The sequence below is a fragment of the Carcharodon carcharias genome, chromosome 15 (genome assembly GCF_017639515.1).
Source record: "Carcharodon carcharias isolate sCarCar2 chromosome 15, sCarCar2.pri, whole genome shotgun sequence".
NCBI lineage: Eukaryota > Metazoa > Chordata > Chondrichthyes > Lamniformes > Lamnidae > Carcharodon > Carcharodon carcharias.
The window spans coordinates 123,878,408-123,898,080 of NC_054481.1; the positions used below are offsets into that span (position 1 = coordinate 123,878,408).

Genomic DNA, 19,673 nt, shown 5'->3' on the forward strand with positions numbered 1-19,673 from the left:
CACCAGCGTTACACCATCTCTGCCAGGCAGGCACCAGCACAGATACTAGCACCTTGGTGGGAATTAGAACATTGGCTAGTGTCCCGGGGCACAGCGGTGAGGGCACTTCACCCTCACTGGAGGAGCTGGCAGAGACAGGGGGTGCCCATGGTGCCAGCAGTCGGAGGACTGCAGGGGACCAGACACATGCTCAGTTGGTACCTGATGATGAGCCTCTGGAGTTGTCTGCGACACAGCAGCTGCAGGAAATGTGGCCGGGTGTGCGGGAGCATCTGGGGGAGATACATGAGGCTACACTTGGCTTGGTGTCCGTGATGGAGGAGTCTATGCAAACGCTCGCCAAAGCAATGAGCCTCATGTCCGAGCGCCATGCGTCCTCCATAGAGAGAGTGGCGACTCTCGTGGAGAACCTACTCCAGGAGACACACCAGGGATTCCTGGGGATGAGCTCTGACCAGCAAGTCCTCACATCGGCATTGACCTCAACTGGTCATTGCCAGTTTGGGAGATAGTGTGGGCATCAAACCTCCCAGCTCGATGCCCATCCTTCCCCGGTGAGCAGGGAGGTCTGAAGCGGCCTCACATTGGCGCAGCAGCTGCCTGTTATATCTGTGAGCTCCTTTCACGACGCTCCGGATGAGGGCGGCAGCTCCTCTGCCCCTCTGTCAGTGACTGTACCATCTGATGAGGCTGCGATGACTGGGGAGGTGCCAGCTGTGGAACTGGCAGCTCCCTCCCAGGCGGGGCCAGCACAGGCTCCAAGGGCCAGAGGACGACCACCAAGGTCATCGAGGCCAACAGGACAGGAGGGTCAGCAGCTGTCTCAGACACCACTCTGAGCGAGGGGGCAGCACCAAGACGTAGCACCCGGAAACGTAAACATAAGGGACCTTAGGCACATCACGGGTTTATCACTGGTGCTTTTGTGTTGGCCCGAGATGAGGTCCTTATGATTTCTTTTTGATTGTTAACACTATTGCTTTCTCTTTGTGATAAGCTCTTATGCTTCACACATTAAATGCAGATGTGTGACCATGGCTGAGAGTGCCTCGTTTCTTCTGCATGTGTATGGTTGACAGAAATGTAATGAATGATTTGTTGGACATTCAGCTTTATTTACAAGGCCCTTATTTAGTGCTGCTGACCTGGCAGATTTTGCACTTTGGTGTCGAGTATCAAGGCATCAGGCCAGGCTTGTCCTGGTGACCCATCTGTGGTGCACTAGCTGAAGGTTCATTGGATTAAAGCCTCCCTGGTGTCCCTGCCTCCCTGGAGTAGTCCCAGGTCAGCGTCTACCCCCTCAGCATTTCCCTGTGCTCATCCTCGGACTCACTGCTAGACTCGTCGTGTGCAGCCTCAGCCACTGATTCGACATCTTCATCGTCCACTGTGTCCCCCCTTTCCAGCGCAAGATTGTGGAGAGTGCAGCATGCAACCACCATCACTGAGACACGATCTGGGGGTTACTGGAGTGCGCCCCCTGAGCGGTCCAGGCATCGGAAGTGCATCTTGAGAAGACCAATGGCTCTCTCCACCACAGCCCTCGTGGAGGCATGGCTCCTGTTGTACCGCTGCTCAGCTTCTGTTCTTGGATGGCAGAGAGGCGTCATGAGCCACCTTCTGAGGGGATAGCCCTTGTCACCCAGCAGCTATCCATCCAGCCGAGCTGGAGCACTGAAGAGCTCCGGCACCTGGGAGTGTCTGAGGATGTAGGTGTTGTGGGAGCTGCCTGGGTACCTTACACAGACTTGTAGAATCAGCCTCCTGTGATCACACACTATCTGCACGTTCATGGAGTTCCTTTCCTGTAGATGAAGGCACTGGGCTCACCTGCTGGCACCTTGATAGCCACATGTGTACAGTCTATAGCATCATGGACACGGGGGAAGCCAGCAATGGCCGCGAAGCCTCTGGGTCACTGTGTCTGACTTGCCTAGTCCCAGCAGAAGTGGATGAAGGTCAATGCCCGTCTGAACAGAGCATCTGTAACCTGCTTGACACAAGTGTGGACAGCTGATTGAGAGACACAGCAAGGATCACCCACCGAGCCCTGGAAGGAACCAGAGGCATAGAAGTTGAGGGCAGCTGTGACCTTTAGATCCGCTGGCATGGGGTGTCCACCCACACAGGAGAGATCTCAGGCCCAATCATCTGACAGATATAGTTGACTGTCTCCATTGAGAGACAGAGCCTCCTTCGGCACTGCACCTCAGACATATTGAGGTAGCTGCTTCACCGCCTGTATACCCTGGCAGCAAGATGGTGGCATCTTCTGCGGCCCCTTCCACCTTGGTCTACCTCTTGGCCCTGCGCCCCTTGTGTCTGTGCCTGTCCTCCCGAAGGTAGCTCCCCTGGAGGCTGAATGTGCACTCCTGTCCTCCTCCCCCTCCCTTCCCCCTTAGAGGAGCTGCCTCCAGTGGACAGATCCGCTCCCATTCCCAGGCTAAGGGAAGGCTTCCTGAAACCTGCAGGCCCGGAACAGATTCCTCACTGCAGAGTGCGGACCTGAAGGTTAAGAGTCTGGAATAAGCAGCTGGGATGTGTTCTGAAGCACTGCAGATCACACAGGCAAGTTTATAAAACTTTCAACAATACATACTTCCCAGAGCAGATTCACGACCCCACTGAGCCCTGTTATCCCGCCCGTGGATGAGGTTAATACAAACGTCTCCTGCCCGCCTGCCCGTTGCGCCCGTGCGCTGACCCGAAGATCGCTCGGGCGACGAAAAATCAGCGTTGATTGAAGACCAAAGGGCCTTAAGTGGCCCGTTAATTAATGGCGGGTACGTGTCGGACATCATCGCGCCTCCACCCAGCCAAATATCACGATGGCGCGCGGTGACATCAGGACACTCGCCCGACATAACCGCGTGTCATTTTGCGCACAGACATGTTATTGTGGACAATTCTGAGCCATACACTTCAGGGAAGCTGTAAAGGCTTCAGAGAGGGTAGAGGGGAGGTTTATCTGGGATGAGGGACTTCAGTTATGAGGAGAACGTGGAAAAACTCGGACTGCTGTCCTTGGCTCAGAGAAGGTCATGCGGTGACCGAGTAGGGATTTCAAAGACGATCAGAAGTTTTGATGGAATGGCTGGAGGAAAATCATTCCTTCTCGTGAGTGGAACGATAACCAGAGGATGGAGATTTAAAACCATTGGCAAAAGATCTAGCCGGGAGATGAGGAGAAATATTCCCCTTGGAGAGTAAGCGGGATCTAGAACACTCGAACTGAAAAGGTGGTGGAAGCTGACTGTATAAATAGGGAGTTAAAGTTGAGAAATTTACAGGGTTATGGATAAAAATCAGGGCCTTTGGGCTACAACTGCTGATTCACAGAGCCAGTGCTGGTAAGATGGGCTGAATGGCCTCCTTCTGTGAAGTAGGTCTTGTCGATTCGATCATTCAACAACCTCAAGGACCCACCCGCCCTGCCCCCCCCCAAATCTCCTCAGGCCCTTTAAACTCCAGAAACCCAGCTTGAATGTTCCCGGATCAACCTAGAACCACACTGATGATTGGGTTACTGTGTGATTCTATTAGTGGACTGTAATGTTATAATACTGCTGACTATCATACTGGAGGAAGGAAAGCCAAACGCAGTCCATGTGATGGCAGTCAGGTCTATTTTTAATCATCCCATAGAACTGTTACTAAAGGACAGTGTGTCCCAGCAAAGGTCAAACCCTGGTACAGTGCACACGTAACTGTGGGAGCTCAGTGCACTGTCCTTTGCGTCGTGTGCTTGGAGCAGGACTCAAGGTGAGTAGTTTTTCTATTAAAACATATAGGTACAATGCCAATGTTATTTGATAATACAGCAGCAACATAAAAAGGACCAATTGCCCATACCTTATTTGCTAAAATATTTCAAATGTGGGTGGTGTTTGAATTGTACTCACAGCCTGATGCAGGTATGAGGTATAGATATCAACTATTCCTCAGATAAAAGCAATCCTGATGTATTTTTAGCGCACTTAGCAATACAGTAGGGCCCAGATAACCCACTTCCCCCTCGCTCTGTAATATCCCACAAGGACATTTGCAGGGGTCACTCAGGGCCTAAACTGGAAAATTGTATTAATTATTTGTGGACTCTGGGTTTCGAACCCAGCGGGATCTGAGGCTTGCCCTGGCTGCCAAGCGTTTGGGAGAGTGCTATCTCACTTTGGGTCAGGACCCCAATTGGAGTCAGGTTTTCACGTCGGGGAGTCCAGCAGGAGCCAGGCAGCCAGCAGTGTTCTCATGAGTGTGTCTCATTTTAAAAGAGGAAATTGTGAATGTTGTGGGCACACGAGGGCAATCCAACAGCTTAGCAATGTGCCGTGATAGACTAAATATAGGGACATTGTCCATTGATGCCAATGTCCATTAACTGCTAGAGAAGAGATCCCCTCAGTTATGGCAGGTAAGGTGTGACCAGCTGCAGTGTAATACTGGGAGCAGCCCTGTTTGATAGCAAGGCATTTTGGGTAAATGCTGGCTTTGTGTGCGTGATTTCATAACACACATTTCGGGTGAACAAGGCTTCATGAAGTGCACAAGCAGGAACCTTTCGCTATTAAGTCACCTTAGTGTTTATTTCAGTAAGTCCGCAGGTGCACTGGATGTTTGAGTCCACAATATGATGGGAAACAGTAGTGGTGACATTTCACAACGGGTGCAAGGGGCCATTAAATGCTTTCGCTCGTTGCATTCCTGCTCATCGGTTGCAGGGGAGGAGGAGAAAGGTCCGAGGGCAGCGGACAAATCCAGGTGTGGGGTGAGACAGTAAGAAGCGTGCCAGGGGTTCGGGAGAGTGGATTCCCACCAATGCTCATTTTAATGTGGAGCCAAGGGTGAGTGGCAGCTAACACCAATCCCTTCAAGAATGGTTAGTTTGCTTGCTTGCACACCTTGAGAGAACCGACATCTCCTTTTTTATTCATTCATGGGATGCGGGCTTCACTGGCTGGGCCAGCATTTATTGCCCATCCGCATCATGTTCTCAATCTGCACCCAATTTGGTAAAGGGTTTGATACCAGTGTTAGGACACCCATTTGAATAGGCAATGGATCTAACGTCTTGATGACTGAAATGTGCCTTAACCAATACGGCACGGGCGCATTCCCGGTGTTGACTGGGTGTGCACACGCCATATTGGACCCTTTGGCGCCTCTTTCTGTCCAAAAGAGCAGAAGATTTATAATCCAGTACCTAGGCCATTTTCTTTGTCTGACCCTAAAGCTGCAGTATAAATGGGCCTTTAGCCATTCACGCACGTGCAAACACAAAACTAATTCCAGCTCTTTAAACCTTGCAACTGATACATCTTTCCTTTGCTAAATTGCCAACCCTCTGTAGTTTCAGATATGGATGATTTTGGTTACAGCTTCCACCAGTGCGACAGAGATTGGCCTTTGTTTGACAGTGTGCCTGAGGAGTGCAAATGCATCCTAAAACCTGCTCTGGTTACCTCTGAAGATTCTGATCTCAGTGATGATTCTGAGAAGATCTTACGCTCTCACCATAAACGGAGCAAGAGGATGAATATTAGCAAATACCACCAGTCCCCCGAAAACACACCTTCTGCAAAGAGATTAGACAAGGAACTGGGAGTGGCAGTGTTTCAAAACAGAGCCAAACCTGATGGGCCCTTTCCTCAGGAAAATAGCCACCCGCTCTACACCTCTGAGGAAGTCTTGTCTGCCAGTGAAGAAGATTTTGAACTAGAACTTGTAAATCAGTTTCTTATGGCCACAACTCAAATGATGTCAAGTGGCAATACATCCAGAAGCCAACAATGCTTCTTAATCTCTGGTGAGGAACTCCATTCTTCCAGAAGCCAACAGTGTCTTCTCATTTCTACTACCGAATCCTTGCAGTCTACACATCAATCTAATTCCATTGCTCCTACCATAGTAAACCAGCTTCATGATGGGAATGCCTGTTCTCAACCCAACATCACATGGGACATGGAGAGCTATGCAGAAAATGGCCTTGACAGTGACTGTTATAAAAACCATATAGAGATGGCCAAAGGTGACCATTTAGATGTTGGACTTGGATGCACGCAAGACATTCAAGTGCACGGGAAAGATCCCAAGGCCCTCCCAGAATTGTGGGGAGGCACACAGGTTCAAGGCCAGCACAACATGGCCAGACGAACTGCTGCTCACAGTGACAGTCAAAGTCAAAGCACCTTGGAGGAGGATACGGATACTCAGACTTCTGTCACCGTATCAGATGTCAACCAGTTTCCAATAAGCACGGAATGTTCACCTCATTTGGAATTAATGCCAGCAGCAGAAGGGAAAGGCGAGGAAGATTATTCCATCACGGTCCCCGAAAGTTATGATTATTTTTATGAGGATTTCGGGGCGGAAGAGGGTGAAGATTTATTTTTCTTGCGTGTGCCTTCTGTGTTCAAGCGTGTAAAGCGAGGGGGCTGTGATCCCAGGAAAATTAATTTATTGGCCGTGATTCAGTCCTTGGTACGTAAATACTTGCATCCAACAAAGCAAGGGCAAACAGCAATGGTGTCTGCCAAGAATTCGAACACATCTGAAAGCACAAAGGTTGATGGCAATTCTGACCTTGGATCGCTAAATAATGCATTAGTGAAATATTCGGAAGGTGATGGAAGTCAGACTATGATGGAAAGCGCCATACAAAGAGGTAGCTTATTGAATGAATACTAATCAGTGCTGGTGTGCAGGTCATTGCTTAGAAGTTAATTTGACCAGTGGAGCAAACAAATATAACTGTCCGGCAAGTGGCTGGATTTGAAGAAAATGCTACACATGTTGTTAAAGATGACTGCTGCTTGTTCGTCTTCACTAACAGTTACATTGAGCATTGCAGTGTGCTTTAACAAGCATAGGAATGCTCAGCAACAGCAATGTTAGGCCCAGCTCATCTGCACCCACCTTATAGGTCAGTGCCATGTTTCTCCTTATATCTTTCCGCCTTAATTCTCAATCCTTCTCAGAAATGTGTCTAACTGCCCCTCGAGCCTTTTATACCGACCAGTGTAATGTACTTCCCCAGAACTTACTCAACTGGTGTTAAGCTATAAAAAATTGAAGGGATTTTGTGTATTGCTGAAAAGAGACATGCTGGTGAATCTTTTCATCTTGCACTCAATTGCAAGAATTCCGCTTGTAAATGGAACAATAATATATACTACATGAGAAGAGAGTGCTAGTTGGTTGGCAAATAGATTCTGATTGGCAGAGGAATTGCCCTGGAGAATGCACCAAGGAACAGTTAACTGCCATGCCTTTGTTTAAATTCAAACCAGGCAGGTCGACTCTAATTGGTCAAGGCATTGCCCTGGAGAAGGAACCGGGGAATGGCTGTTCCCCAAGGTTCATGGTTCATTCTCCATGTCAATGCCTCTACCAGTCAGAGTCCACTTGTCAACCAATCAGCACTCTCTTCTCATGCAGTATAAATTGTTGTTCCCTTTACAATTGGCATTCTTATGAATCTGTCCTAATGATTGAAAGATGGAAAGCTTCGACAGAATGTCTTTTTGCAGTAATACTCAAAGTTCTGTGCTACCATATGACTACTTGTCGGAAGTTTATTTTAACCTCATGTAAAGTAGGCTTTAACTGATTATTCAGTGGTTGAAGAGGTAAAAGATAATCTATCAGCTTCAACTCAATGACACCACATTATATTTAATCCCTATTGCTAAATTCAACCTTCAGAATATCGGTTGATCAGACAGATGGCTGTGGCACTAGGCCAGGTAAATTTGTTAGTCTTAGTTCACGCACTGAGACACTGAAAAATCTAAAACTTGCCTAAATGTCAGGAGTAGCAAAGTTAGCTGGGATCAGACCAATATGTGCGGTGTAAGGTGAGTCTCACCTGTTGGAGTCCTGCTCCATACAAAGGAGGGCACTGCTTTTTGGTCCTTCCATTCTGCTCACCCATTTTCTTCACCTTGCTATACTTTCCCATCTCCCTATGTCTTTTTTTAAAGTTATAATTCGTTTTTTTTTGGACCCAGTCTATCTGTCCTATACTTTGTTCCTCTATATATAAAAAAAAACTAACTCGGGAGTTGGGGGGGAGGTGGAAAAAGTTATTCAGCTTGAATTTGCCAGCTGTCCATTTTGCAGGTAGGTCCAGCATTAAGAAAGGGTCTTCACTGACTGGAGATCACACCCGAAGGCAGCTTGGAAAAACTCAGCAGGTCTGGCAGCATCGGCGGGAGAAGATGCTGCCAGACCTGCTGAGTTTTTCCAGGTAATTCTGTTTTTGTTTTGGATTTCCAGCATCTGCAGTTTTTTTGTTTTTATCCCGAAGGTAGCTTGTTTAGTGATATGGAACTGAGAGGGGTAGCTCCTGACTTTGTGTGAATAGTATATATCAGGTGATAGTGAGTTGACCTCCCATTTTAAATCTCTCTAATGGAACAGGGAGAGGCGTGTAATGTGAAAAGTGCAGATCTTTCTACTGGTTTTACACAATTGCACTGAGCCAAAACCCCAGCCTGTGAAAATTGGCCAAAACAGCTTCTGGATTTATTTATCATTTCAAAGCACTTGACGCACTTAACTACTTTTACACTGACTGTTTTTATTTCATTAAAACCCAGTAGCCAGCCTCAACCAGTAACATCCCGTGAACAAATACAAGGTAAATGATCCGTATTTCTTTTCGTTCGGTTGAGGGAGGAATGTTGACCAGGTCGCCAAAGGCTTTTCCCACTTTGCAAAATTGTCAAAAAGGAAGGAAAAATAAAGAACTTGCATTTATATAGCGCCTTTCACAATCTCAGGATGTCACGTGGCACATTCCAGCCAATGAAGCACTCTCGAAGTGTAGTCGCTGTTCTGATGTAGGAAACACACAGCAGCCAATTTGCACACAGCAAGCTCTCACAGCCAGCATTGTGATAATGATAGTGATCGAGGGATAAATATTGGCCAGGCCAACAGGGAGCACTCCCCTGCTCCTCTTCAAAATGGCGCCGTGGAATCTTTCATGCCCACCAAGTGGGCAAATGGTGGCTTGGTTTAACAGCTCATCTAAAAGACAAAATATCCAACAGTGCCACCAATTGACCCATGGCTGACACAACTGGCAAGGTCAGTTTTTACTCCCCGTCCCTAATTGCCCTGAACTGACTGGCTTCCTAGGCCATTTCAGGGGACAGTATGTCAACCACATTGCTGTGGGTCTGGAGTCACCCACAGGCCAGACCACGTCAAGATGCCAGATTTCCTCCCCTAAAGGGGGCACAGATATAAGGTGATTGGTAGAAGGATTAGAGGGGACATGAGGGAAAACTTCTTCACCCAGAGGACAGTGGGTGTCCGGAATTCGCTGCCTGGTTTGGTGGAGGAGGCAGAAACCCTCAACTCATTCAAAAGGCACCTGGATCTTCACCTGAAACGCTGTAACCTGCAAGGCTACGGACCGGGTGCTGGAAGGTGGGATTAAAATGAGCGGTAGCTTCTTTTTCTCTTTTCTTTTTCAGCCAGCACAGGCACAATGGGCTGAATGGCCTCTTTCTGTGCTTTAACTTTTCCATGGTTCTAAGTGAGTAAACTAGATAAGGTTTTACAACAATCTGGGGGTTCCATGTGACCATTGCTGACACCGGCTGTTTTTGAACTCCATATTTATTTATTGACTGAATTTAAAGCCCCCAGCTGCAGTAGGGTGTTGAATTTATACCATTGGATCGTTAGTCCAGGTCTCCTAGATTACTAGTCCAGTAACGTACTAGTTTGTTACCAAACACTGGAAGTGACTGTTGCGTTGTGTGTCAGCATTTTGCCTCAACATTATTAGTATGCAATTGCATCTGGTACAGGGACCTCAACCAACCATTTGAACCACCAGAATTAGCCTGTGATGTTGAAGAGTTTTCCCCTCTAGTAATGCAGCAATCGCTGAACCCTGAGCTCTAAACCCACTAGCGTGGAACCCACAATGTTCTGACTCAGAGATGCGAATGCTAAGAACTGAATCATGCCAACACTAGAGACCAGGCTGACCTCTGATTATGTTTGTGTCCAAAGGAGGTATCGTGTGTGTCTGTATATAATACCTTGGGCTTATTTATTGTACAAGACACAAGATACCAATCACTCATAAGAGATTGAGTAAATACATAGTGGGTTCATTTATTAAGTCTAGGGACGTGAGTTATACACAGGGGTAAATGTTAAAGGCATCAGAGGTGTGTGTGTGTGTGTGTGTGTATGTGTGTGCTCTGTTCAAAGTAAAAGTGAAACTAAGACTGGATCACATGACTTGCCGTGATGTCATGCTGACATGGCTTAAAGGCAAATTACAACAGCGTGGGCACTAGGCAGGGGGGCACATGCCAGCTGTGACCAGGTGAGCTGCCTGTGCTGTGCAGTTTAACAGGGAGCCAGCCCATGGTAATTGAGTGGAGTTCAAACCATCCTGAAATACAAAGCCCATTGTCTTCGCTAATGAATTCAATGTGAGCTGCAATGTCAAAGAGATAGAATCAAAGAAGTTAATATTGAAACTGTATCAGTGAGAAAATGCCATCTCGCAGATGCATCAATTCAGTTGCTAAGGTTAATTAGAGAGTGTGAAATGCTGTCAGTAGCTGAGCTTTGAACTGTCAGATGATTATATCCTGTCTAGGGATAGGCTAACCCTAAATCCTAATTGATGTGACTTACCGGTGCAGGAATGCATTCATACATGTACCGGGCCTACATCCTGGGCTGTGTTATACCTGACAGCACAGGTTCTCTTCAGGACTGTTGTGCTAACTGAAGACAATTATCCAGACTGCTGGTTTATAGAAAGGACAGCTCTGGCCTCCTGCATATCTCCTATTTTCCTCCTTCCAACATTTTTGTTTTATTCCAAAAATATACCTTATTCATGAAATTTGTAATAGTAACTGTTCAACTTTGACATAACATGAAGTGCAATAGAGACAAGTTTCTTTCAATACGGTATATGACTATAATTACAGCTTAAGTTTACAACATACAATATATTTAATGTCAGACATGTAGCTCGAGGGGTTTTAGTCAGTTTCCTTCCCCTCTGTGTACTGTGGCTGGAAGGCCAGGGACTGTGGCCTTTCCCCATTGCATCTTTGCAGAAGCTGCCCCAATCTTTAATGTGTCCCTCAGCATGTAGTCCTGGGCTTTGGACTGTGCCAGTCTGTCATTAACTAGTCCTGAACCTTTGAAGACCAACAAGTTTCGGGCAGACTAAAGAGCATCGTTCTCTGAGTAGCTGGTCCTCCAGCAGCAGTTGATGTTTGTCCCAGGGAACAGCCCGAGGAGCACGGTGTCCCGTATCATGGAACTGCTCGGGATGAACCGCAACAGAAACCACTGTATCCCTTTGCAGACCATCTTTGAAAACAAACATTCCAGAAGGATTCGGGCTGTGGTCTCTTCCCCACTGGACTGGCCTGCTTTGAGCGGCTTGGGCCCTAAGCTAAGTAATTCTGCCCATAAACTTCTCTACCTCTCTCTCCTCCTTTAAGTTACTCCTTAAAACCTGCCTCAGAGCAAGATGTTTATCACCTGTCCTAATAACTCCTTATGTGGCCTCAATGATTGCAATTCTGTGCGTCTCTTCAGAACGTTTGATCACATTAAAGGCGCCATATAAATGTACGTTGTTGTTGGTACATTTATATAACACCTTTCCCATCCTCTATTCCTCCCTAAGATCTTCATAATCAATTAACTGTTTTAATTATAGTTACTGTTGGCATTTTAGGGAAATGTGGCATCTCAAGATCCCAAAACTAAGAGATGAGATTGGTGATCAGTTAATCACTTTTAATTGAGGGTGGGTGGTTGGGTGGGTGGTGGGGGGGGGGGGTGGTGGTGGGTGCAGTTGTGGACCAAGGGATTTGGAGAAATGTCCTGCTCCTCTTCACAGTGCTTTGGGATCTTACAGATCCAGGGATATGAACAGGTAGATCTTCTTGTTATGAGATTATTATTTCTTTAAAAGGGGGCTGGTTGGCTCCGTTTGCTCACCTGTGGATCAGATTAACACCAACAGCACCGGGTTTAATCCCCATTCCAGCTCAGGTAGACTTGGGGGTGGGGATAGGGATGGGGGTGGGGGTGGGGGTTGGAGTGGGGATGGGGGTAGGGGTAGGGGTGGGGGTGGGGGTGGGGGTTGGGGTGGGGATGGGGGTAGGGGTGGGGGTAGGGATGGTGGTTGGGGGTGGGGGTGGTGGGTGGGGGTGGGGATAGGGATGGAAGTGGGGGTGGGGGTGGTAGGTGGGGGTGGTGGTTGGGGGGTGGGGTTGGGGTGGTGGGTGGGAGGTGGGGTTGGGTGTGGTGGAATGGTGGTATTATCTCTGGAGTAGGGTTCTAGGGACAAGGTTTCAAATCCCACATCGCAGCTGGTGGAGTTTGAATTCAAGTAGTAATCTCAAATTGGAAAGCTAGCCTCAATAATGGTGACCACAAAACGATTGTCGTTAAAAAACCCATCTGGTACATTAAGAGGAAGGAAATCTGCCATCTTTATCCAGTCTGGCCTACATGTGACTCCAAACCTGCAGCAATGTGGTTGACTCTTAACTGCCCCTAAAATGGTTGGGCAAGTCACTCAGTTCAAGGGCAATTAAAGATGGGCAACAAATGCTGGCCTTGCCAGTGGTGCCCACATCCCATGAAATAATGAATAAAGAAAAGGACCTGCCTCCTCACTCTGCACGTAGTAAATAAATCAGGGCACCTTGCCGCAGTTTGGCAAATAATCACCGGAGACCTGCCTTCAGATTTCTTTAAACCATTCCTCCCTCCCATTCTCTGCTCCCTTCCTGCGAAGCCACTGACTCTTCCTGAAGCCTGAGTTCTCCACTTGTGCCTATTCTTCACAGTGAGCCATTGGCAGGCTGTTTGGCCCTGGGAGTCATCGCATCTCAGTCCGATTCTGCCTTTGCCTTGACTGCCCAATGCCATGAGTAAAGCCGACAGATGCTGCAATCAAAAAAAGCAGCTCCGAGAACTTGGGGTATATTCACTATTCACCACCATGAACACTTTGTGTTTTGTGTCTTGTGATTACTCAAGAAAAATGTGGACTCTGGAGGGTTTAATTTCCTCTGCTAACTGATTCCTGTGCAATCCCGCTGAATGTTATTTGATTGCAATCGTCAGGATATATGGTTTAACAAGTTTACTACCATAGTGCAAAAAGGAAATGTTTCACAAAACTATTAATTGATGCACTGCCAGAGAAAATTAAACCAGAATGTGTACAAACAGGCCACTATTCAGTCAGCCTCTGATTTAACGATCTCTCTACTTGGGATTACTTGTCTATCAGAATTTCTGTCAGAGATTGAAGCCATTAGCATCCAGTAGTAGGGCTGGCAGGTTCTGCCCTAGACATGGTTTCAAATCCAACATTTATGAGTATGTCACCTCACAAGCTAAATATGGGTGTGGAAGGTCATTCAGCCCATCCATCCCACTGTTGTCCTCTCAAAATATACCGCTTTGTCAATGATTTGTCGGTCTCTGTCTCCACTAACTATTGCAATTGCTGGTCACTGTATGAAGAATGATTGTAAACTTGATTATTCAATATTAAAAATATTATCGTTTTTAAATTATAATTATAATTTTAAATTATAATTAAATATAATTAGTCATGATCATGTTTTTATGCCTAGGGAGAAGACGCTCCTGTCTTTCCTGTACTCAAAAAGATTTATGTTTATTCTGCTTTGCTTGTGCATCCTGGGCAATGAAATCTGCAACTTCCCAGTCAGATATGTGGAAAGCTGGTGAGTATTAAAGTGGCGCAGGTACATGTTTGGAAAAGCAGGGAATATCCCCAATGCCATTCAAGTTAAGTGGGTGCAGGGGTTTCTTTTGATAGGAATGTTATACCATTACACAGCCTATATAATGAACAAAATCATTGCATCTCCATAGCTCTTTCCTAATGGGTGTGTAGACATTTTATATTATTCATTCATGGGATGTGGACATTGTTGGCTAGGCCAGCATTTATCCCCCATCCCTAGTTGCCCTTGAGAAGGTGGTAGTGAGCTGCCTTCTTGAACCGCTGCAGGCCCTGTGGTGTAGGTACACCCTGGGTGCTGTTAGGGAAGGCGTTTCAGGATTTTAACCCAGTGACAGTGAAGGAACGGTGATATATTTAAAAGTCAGGATGGTGAGTGACTTGGAGGGGAATTTCCAGGCAGTGGTGTTCCCAAGTATCAGCTGCCCTTGTCCTTCTAGATGGTAGTGGCTGTGGGTTTGAAAGGTGCTGCTTAAGGAGCCTTAGTGAGTTGCTGCAGTGCATCTTGTAGATGGTACACACACTGCTGCCACTGTGCATCAGTGGTGAAGGGAGTGAATGTTTATGGAAGGGGTGTCAATCAAGTGGTTGCTTTGTCCTGGATGGTGTCAAGCTTCTTGAGTGTTGTGGGAGCTGTACTCATTCAGGCAAGTGGGGAGTATTCCATCACACTCCTGACTTGTGCCTTGTAGATGGTGGACAGACTCTGGGGAGTCAGGAGGTGATTACTTGCCACAGGATTCCTAGTCTCTGACATGCTCTTGTGGCCACAGTATTTTTATGGCAGTTCAGTTTCTGATTAATGGTAACCCCCAGGATGTTGATAGGGGGGAATTCAGAGATGATTATGCCATAGAATGTCATGGAGTGATGGTTGGATTCTCTCTTGTTGGAGATGGTCATCGCCTGGCACTTATGTGGAGTGAATGTTACTTTCCATTTGTCAGCCCAAGCCTGGATATTGTCCAGGTCTTGCTGCATTTGGACATGGACTGCTTCAGTATCTGAGGAGTCGTGAAAGGTGCTGAACATTGTGCAATCATCAGCAAACATTCCCACTTCTGACCTTATGGTGGAAGGAAGGTCATTGATGAAGCAACTAAAATGGTTGGGCCGAGGACACTACCCTGAGGAACTCCTACAGTGATGTCCTGGAGCTGAGATGACTGACCTCCAACAACACAATCATCTTCCTTTGTGCTAGGTATGGCTCCAGCCAGTGGAGAGTTTTCCGCCAATTTCCATTAACCCCAGTTTTGCTAGGGCTCCTTGATGCTACATTCGATCAAATGCTGCCATGATGTTATGGGCAGTCACTCTCACCTCCCCCCGGCTGTTTTGCCCATGTTTGAACTAAGGCTGTAATGATGTCAGGAGCTGAGTGGCCCTGGCAGAATCCAAACTGAACATCAGTTATTACTAAGCAAGTGCCATTTGATAGCACTGTCGATAACCCCTTCCATCACTTTATTGATGTTCGAGAGTAATTGGCTGGGTTGGATTTGTCCTGCTTTTTGTGTACAGGACATACCTGGGCAATTTCCCACATAGCCGGATAGATGTCAGTGTTGTAGCTGCACTGGAACAGCTTGGCTAGGGGCGCAGCACGTTCTGGGGACCAAGTCTTCAGTACTATTGCCGGAATATTGTCTGGGCCCATAGCCTTCGCAGTATCCAGTGCCTTCAGCCGTTTCTTGATATCACGTGGAGTGAATCGAATTGGCTGAAGACTGACATCTGTGATGCTGGGGACCTCCGGAGGAGGCCGAGATGGATCATCCACTTGGCACTTCTGGCTGAAGATTGTTGCAAATGCATCAGCCTCATCTTTTGCACTGATATGCTGGGCTCCCCCATCATTGAGCTTGGGGATATTTGTGGAGCCTCCTCCTCTAGTGAGTTGTTTAATTGTCCACCGCCATTACTGACTGGAGATGGCAGGACTGCAAGGCTTAGGTCTGATCCATTGGCTGTGGGATCACTTAGCTCTGTGGCAGGCAGGTTGGTGAGGATGAGGTCAAGGACGTTTTTCCCTCTTGTTGGTTCCTCACCTTCTGCCATAGACCCAGTCTAGCAGCTATGTCCTTTGGGACTTGGCCAGCTCGGTCTGCAGTCACCCTTGATAATGGACATTCAAGTCCCCCCAACCAGTGTACATTCTGCACCCTTGCCTCCCACAGTTCTTCCTCCAAGTGGTGTTCAACATGGAGAAGCATTGATTCATCAGCTGAGGGAGGGCGGTATGTGGTAATCAGCAGGATGTTTCCTTGCCCATCTTTGACCTGATGTCATGAGACTTCATGGGGTCCGGAGTTGATGTTGAGGACTCCCAGAGCAACTCCCTCCCAACCGTATACCACTGTGTCGCCACCTCTGTTGGTTCTATCCTGCTGGTGGGACTGGACATACCCAGGGTTGGTGATGGTGGAGTTTGGGACATTATCTTTAAATTATGATTCCATCAGTATGACTATGTCAGGCTGTTGCTTGACTAATCTATGAGACAGCTCTCCCAATTTGGTACAAGCCCCCAGATAAGGAGGACTTTGCAGGATTTGCCATAATTGTTCCGATGCCTAGACTGATGCCAGGTGGTCCGTCCAGTCATGGAAAGCTGGCCATTGCTAAGATAAAACTGCGTTTACCTGCTCTGACCTTCTAAGGGCTAAAAATCTAATTGCCACTGTCTACACAGTGTAGGGGGAGGAATTGTGGGCGGTGAGTAGCATTCCTGCTTCTGAAGCAGTAGCTCTGGGTTTGAGTCCCACTCAGGACTTGATGGCCAAGGAAGATGTGCTCGTGACATGGCCAAGCAGATTGAGTATCACCTGCAAATCCTTTCAACACACACACCAATGACAGGCAGGAAGAGTAGGAAAGATTTCGGGTCAGCCATCTAATGGCAAGAAAGTTGGGGCCTCTACCGTCCACTATCCATAGCTCCAGACTACGATATTCATCTAAAAGTGCGTGTTGCTATAGCAACTTGGGACTCCCTGTGTGAGCACCACCACCACAGGGTGTATGGGAAGCAAGTAGTTCCAAAAATGGAGGCGGTAGCTGCATTCGGTGGACTGGGGGAGGCAACAGTGGCCAGAGTGGAGAATGGTTCACAACAGGAGATCACTTTAGCAGGAATGGGCTGTAATTGGGGGAAAGGTCAAAGCTGGAGGTCACAGCCAGGAGGACCAAGACTAGAGCACAGCTTCCATTCAGCAAATCACCTGTTAAATGTTACAAGAGTAAGGTAGAAAGAGGTGATGCTACTGGACTAGTAATCCAGAGGCCTGGACTAATGATCTGGCGACTTGAGTCCAAATCCTGACACAGCAGCCCGGGGAACTGTCGTTCAATCTAATAAATTAAATCTTGTAAAAAGCTAGTATCAATAATGGGGGTGACCATGGAACTACAACAAATTTGTTGCAAAACCTGCCCTTCGGTGGGGGATTAAAAAGACCCATCTCTTACCCAGCCTGGAGGAGGGCAGGTGCTGGCATAAGCACGTAAACTAGTGCTGGATGAAAGCCCCCTGAAGGTAGAGAGCTGCCTGAGGGTGCTGAAGACTTTAAGACCTTTAAATAAAGCTCTTAAAATCTGGGGGGAAAAAACGTCCATGCATCACAATCAGTCACCTGAACATATACGTGTTGAAAATTCTGTCCATGCCTTTTTTTTTATTATTAATAATGAAAACCTCATCCTGCGCTTGGATGAGGTTTCATGAAAAATGCAAAGTCCGTCTGGCCGATTCACCCATCCACCAGCTGCAAGGTTGGAAGGACCACGAGAAATCAGACACAATTACAACTTCAATTGCATTAATTGGCCTCTTAATTGTCAGCGGGCGCGCTTCCCGCTTTTGTGCCCGCCCGTCAACCAAAATATTGCACCCGTCCGGGATGATGTTGGGACACTCGCCCGACCTCACCCCACGCGGTTTCGCATCCAATCGGGCCATGAGCCCCAACCCAAAAATTCTGCCCTTTATATATTACTGTCGATGGACATCCAGAAATGGCTACAATCTTATTGAGGGCTCGGATATCCAACAGAAGCGGATAGATATTCTCCGGCATTTGGCGATAAAAGTTTTCATTGAAGCAGTGGTGGGGTCGATTTAGAAGTCACCGCTAATCCACAGCCTAACATTCCTGAACAACAGCAGCTTCCCTGAGCCACTAATCGACCTCGAGCCTATTTGCTGCCATTACAGCTCATAGTCCACGTAACATTTGAGCCCCGTCATACCTGGCAATGGATAGAATGAGGCACAGGTCTCATTCTCCAGGACTGTTGTCTCTGGCCTTGTCAAGTGTGAAAGGCTGGAGGTTGAGGCTGCAAAGTGCCAGGTTTACTCAGCTCACCTGTGCCGAATTCGTTGACCCTAGGCAGGACTGCAGTTGGGTTTGGCGGGTGGGTGGTTACAAGATGACTCAGCCAGGATTCCAACAACAGCAGTGATTCATACTGGCAAAGGTAGCTGCAGACGGAGTCAGGATCAATCTCAGCTATGACCCCACCCCCTTTGAAACTCAATTGCCCACTACACATGAAGAGAGGAACTGCACCTTACGCCACATGAGGGGAAGGGAGGAAGAATGCAGAAGTGGAAAACTGTGTCTCCGCTAATCCTTCCCGGAAACTTATCTTTTGCTGGTGCATTTTGTGTTTTTACAGCATTGCTGGTGAACATCAGCGCCATCTCTGTGGTGAGATACTTCAGGACGCATGCAAAACGAGAAAATTCAAAGTTCTTGGCGCTCCAGGGTCCCTAACGAAAAGACCCTTGAGAAGAACGAGTATTCAGGGATTCAGTCCAGAAAGCTGTAGAATTAAACAATGATTCAAAATCCAAGTGTTTGGCTGTAACCTTGCGCGATAATGTAAAGCAGCTGGCGATGAAGCAACCTGTTCCACACCTCTCCCAATTTTTGTATCCATGATGTAAAACACAGCAACCATTTACTACCAATGGTTTTACGCCAACAGGCAAAGTTGCCCTTTCGTGCCTGACAGGAAACAAGTCTGACTATTGGGGCTACCAAGGTTTGCATTTTTTATTTGGAAGTGGAAATCTGGCAAAATGAGTCAGAATTTGGCAGTGACATTCACGAGTGCTTTTTCCCAGTCAGTCAATTCCCCCCTATCGTTACTGCGCTTACTCAGCTTAATATGAAGCTGTGAGAAACCACGGATAAGAAAAAAGGTATTGCAAATGAGGTCATGACAGGCTTTTATCAGTGTACACAAACGAACACTTTTGTTGGGAGACCTATTCCTGTCATGCGCAGAAAGGTACTAAACGATGAATCGGACCACAGTTTGCCAAGCATGTTTACCTGAGGCAGAAGAATATTTGCAGGACTGGTGAAACAGCTTTGGCACTCATTGCATGGAGAGATAAATCGAGACGGGGGGAAAAAATCAATATCAAAAGAAGGTAGAAAGAAAGACTTGCATTTGTATAGCGCCTTTCGTGACTTCAAGACATCCCAAAGTGCTTCACGGCCAATAAAAATACATTTCGAAGTCTAATCATTGTTATGATGTAGTAAACAGGGCAGCCAAGTTGTGCATAGCAAGCTCCCATAAATAGCAATAAAGCAATGACCAGATAATCGGTCTTCTTTTTCCAATGTTGGTTGAGGGATAAATGTTGGCCAAGACACCAGGGAGAACTAGAAATCTTTTATAATCGAAAAACAGAAAAAGCCGGAAAAGCTCAGCATCAGTGGAGAGAGAAACAGAGTTCAGGTCAATGACCTTTCATCAGAGCTCACCCTTCAAGAGGCGTTAATTCTGTTTCTCTCCACACACATGCTACCTGAGCAATACTTTCTGCTTTTATTTCCCATTTCCAGCATCTGAAGCATTTTGCTTTTAT

The 19,673-nt window shown here is 47.1% G+C and overlaps 1 protein-coding gene across 1 annotated transcript in view; it reads left to right on the forward strand.

The window, feature by feature from the left end:
* Positions 1 to 19,324, forward strand: part of perm1 (PPARGC1 and ESRR induced regulator, muscle 1) — a 35,112-nt gene extending 15,788 nt beyond the window's left edge. Inside the window, exons 4-6 of the mRNA XM_041207012.1 lie at positions 5,373 to 6,658; positions 13,653 to 13,766; positions 18,467 to 19,324. Of these exons, the coding sequence (XP_041062946.1) occupies positions 5,373 to 6,658; positions 13,653 to 13,766; positions 18,467 to 18,564 (1,498 nt within the window). The 3' untranslated portion in view covers positions 18,565 to 19,324. The remainder of the gene's footprint in view (positions 1 to 5,372; positions 6,659 to 13,652; positions 13,767 to 18,466) is intronic.
* The last annotated feature ends 349 nt before the right edge of the window (positions 19,325 to 19,673 follow it).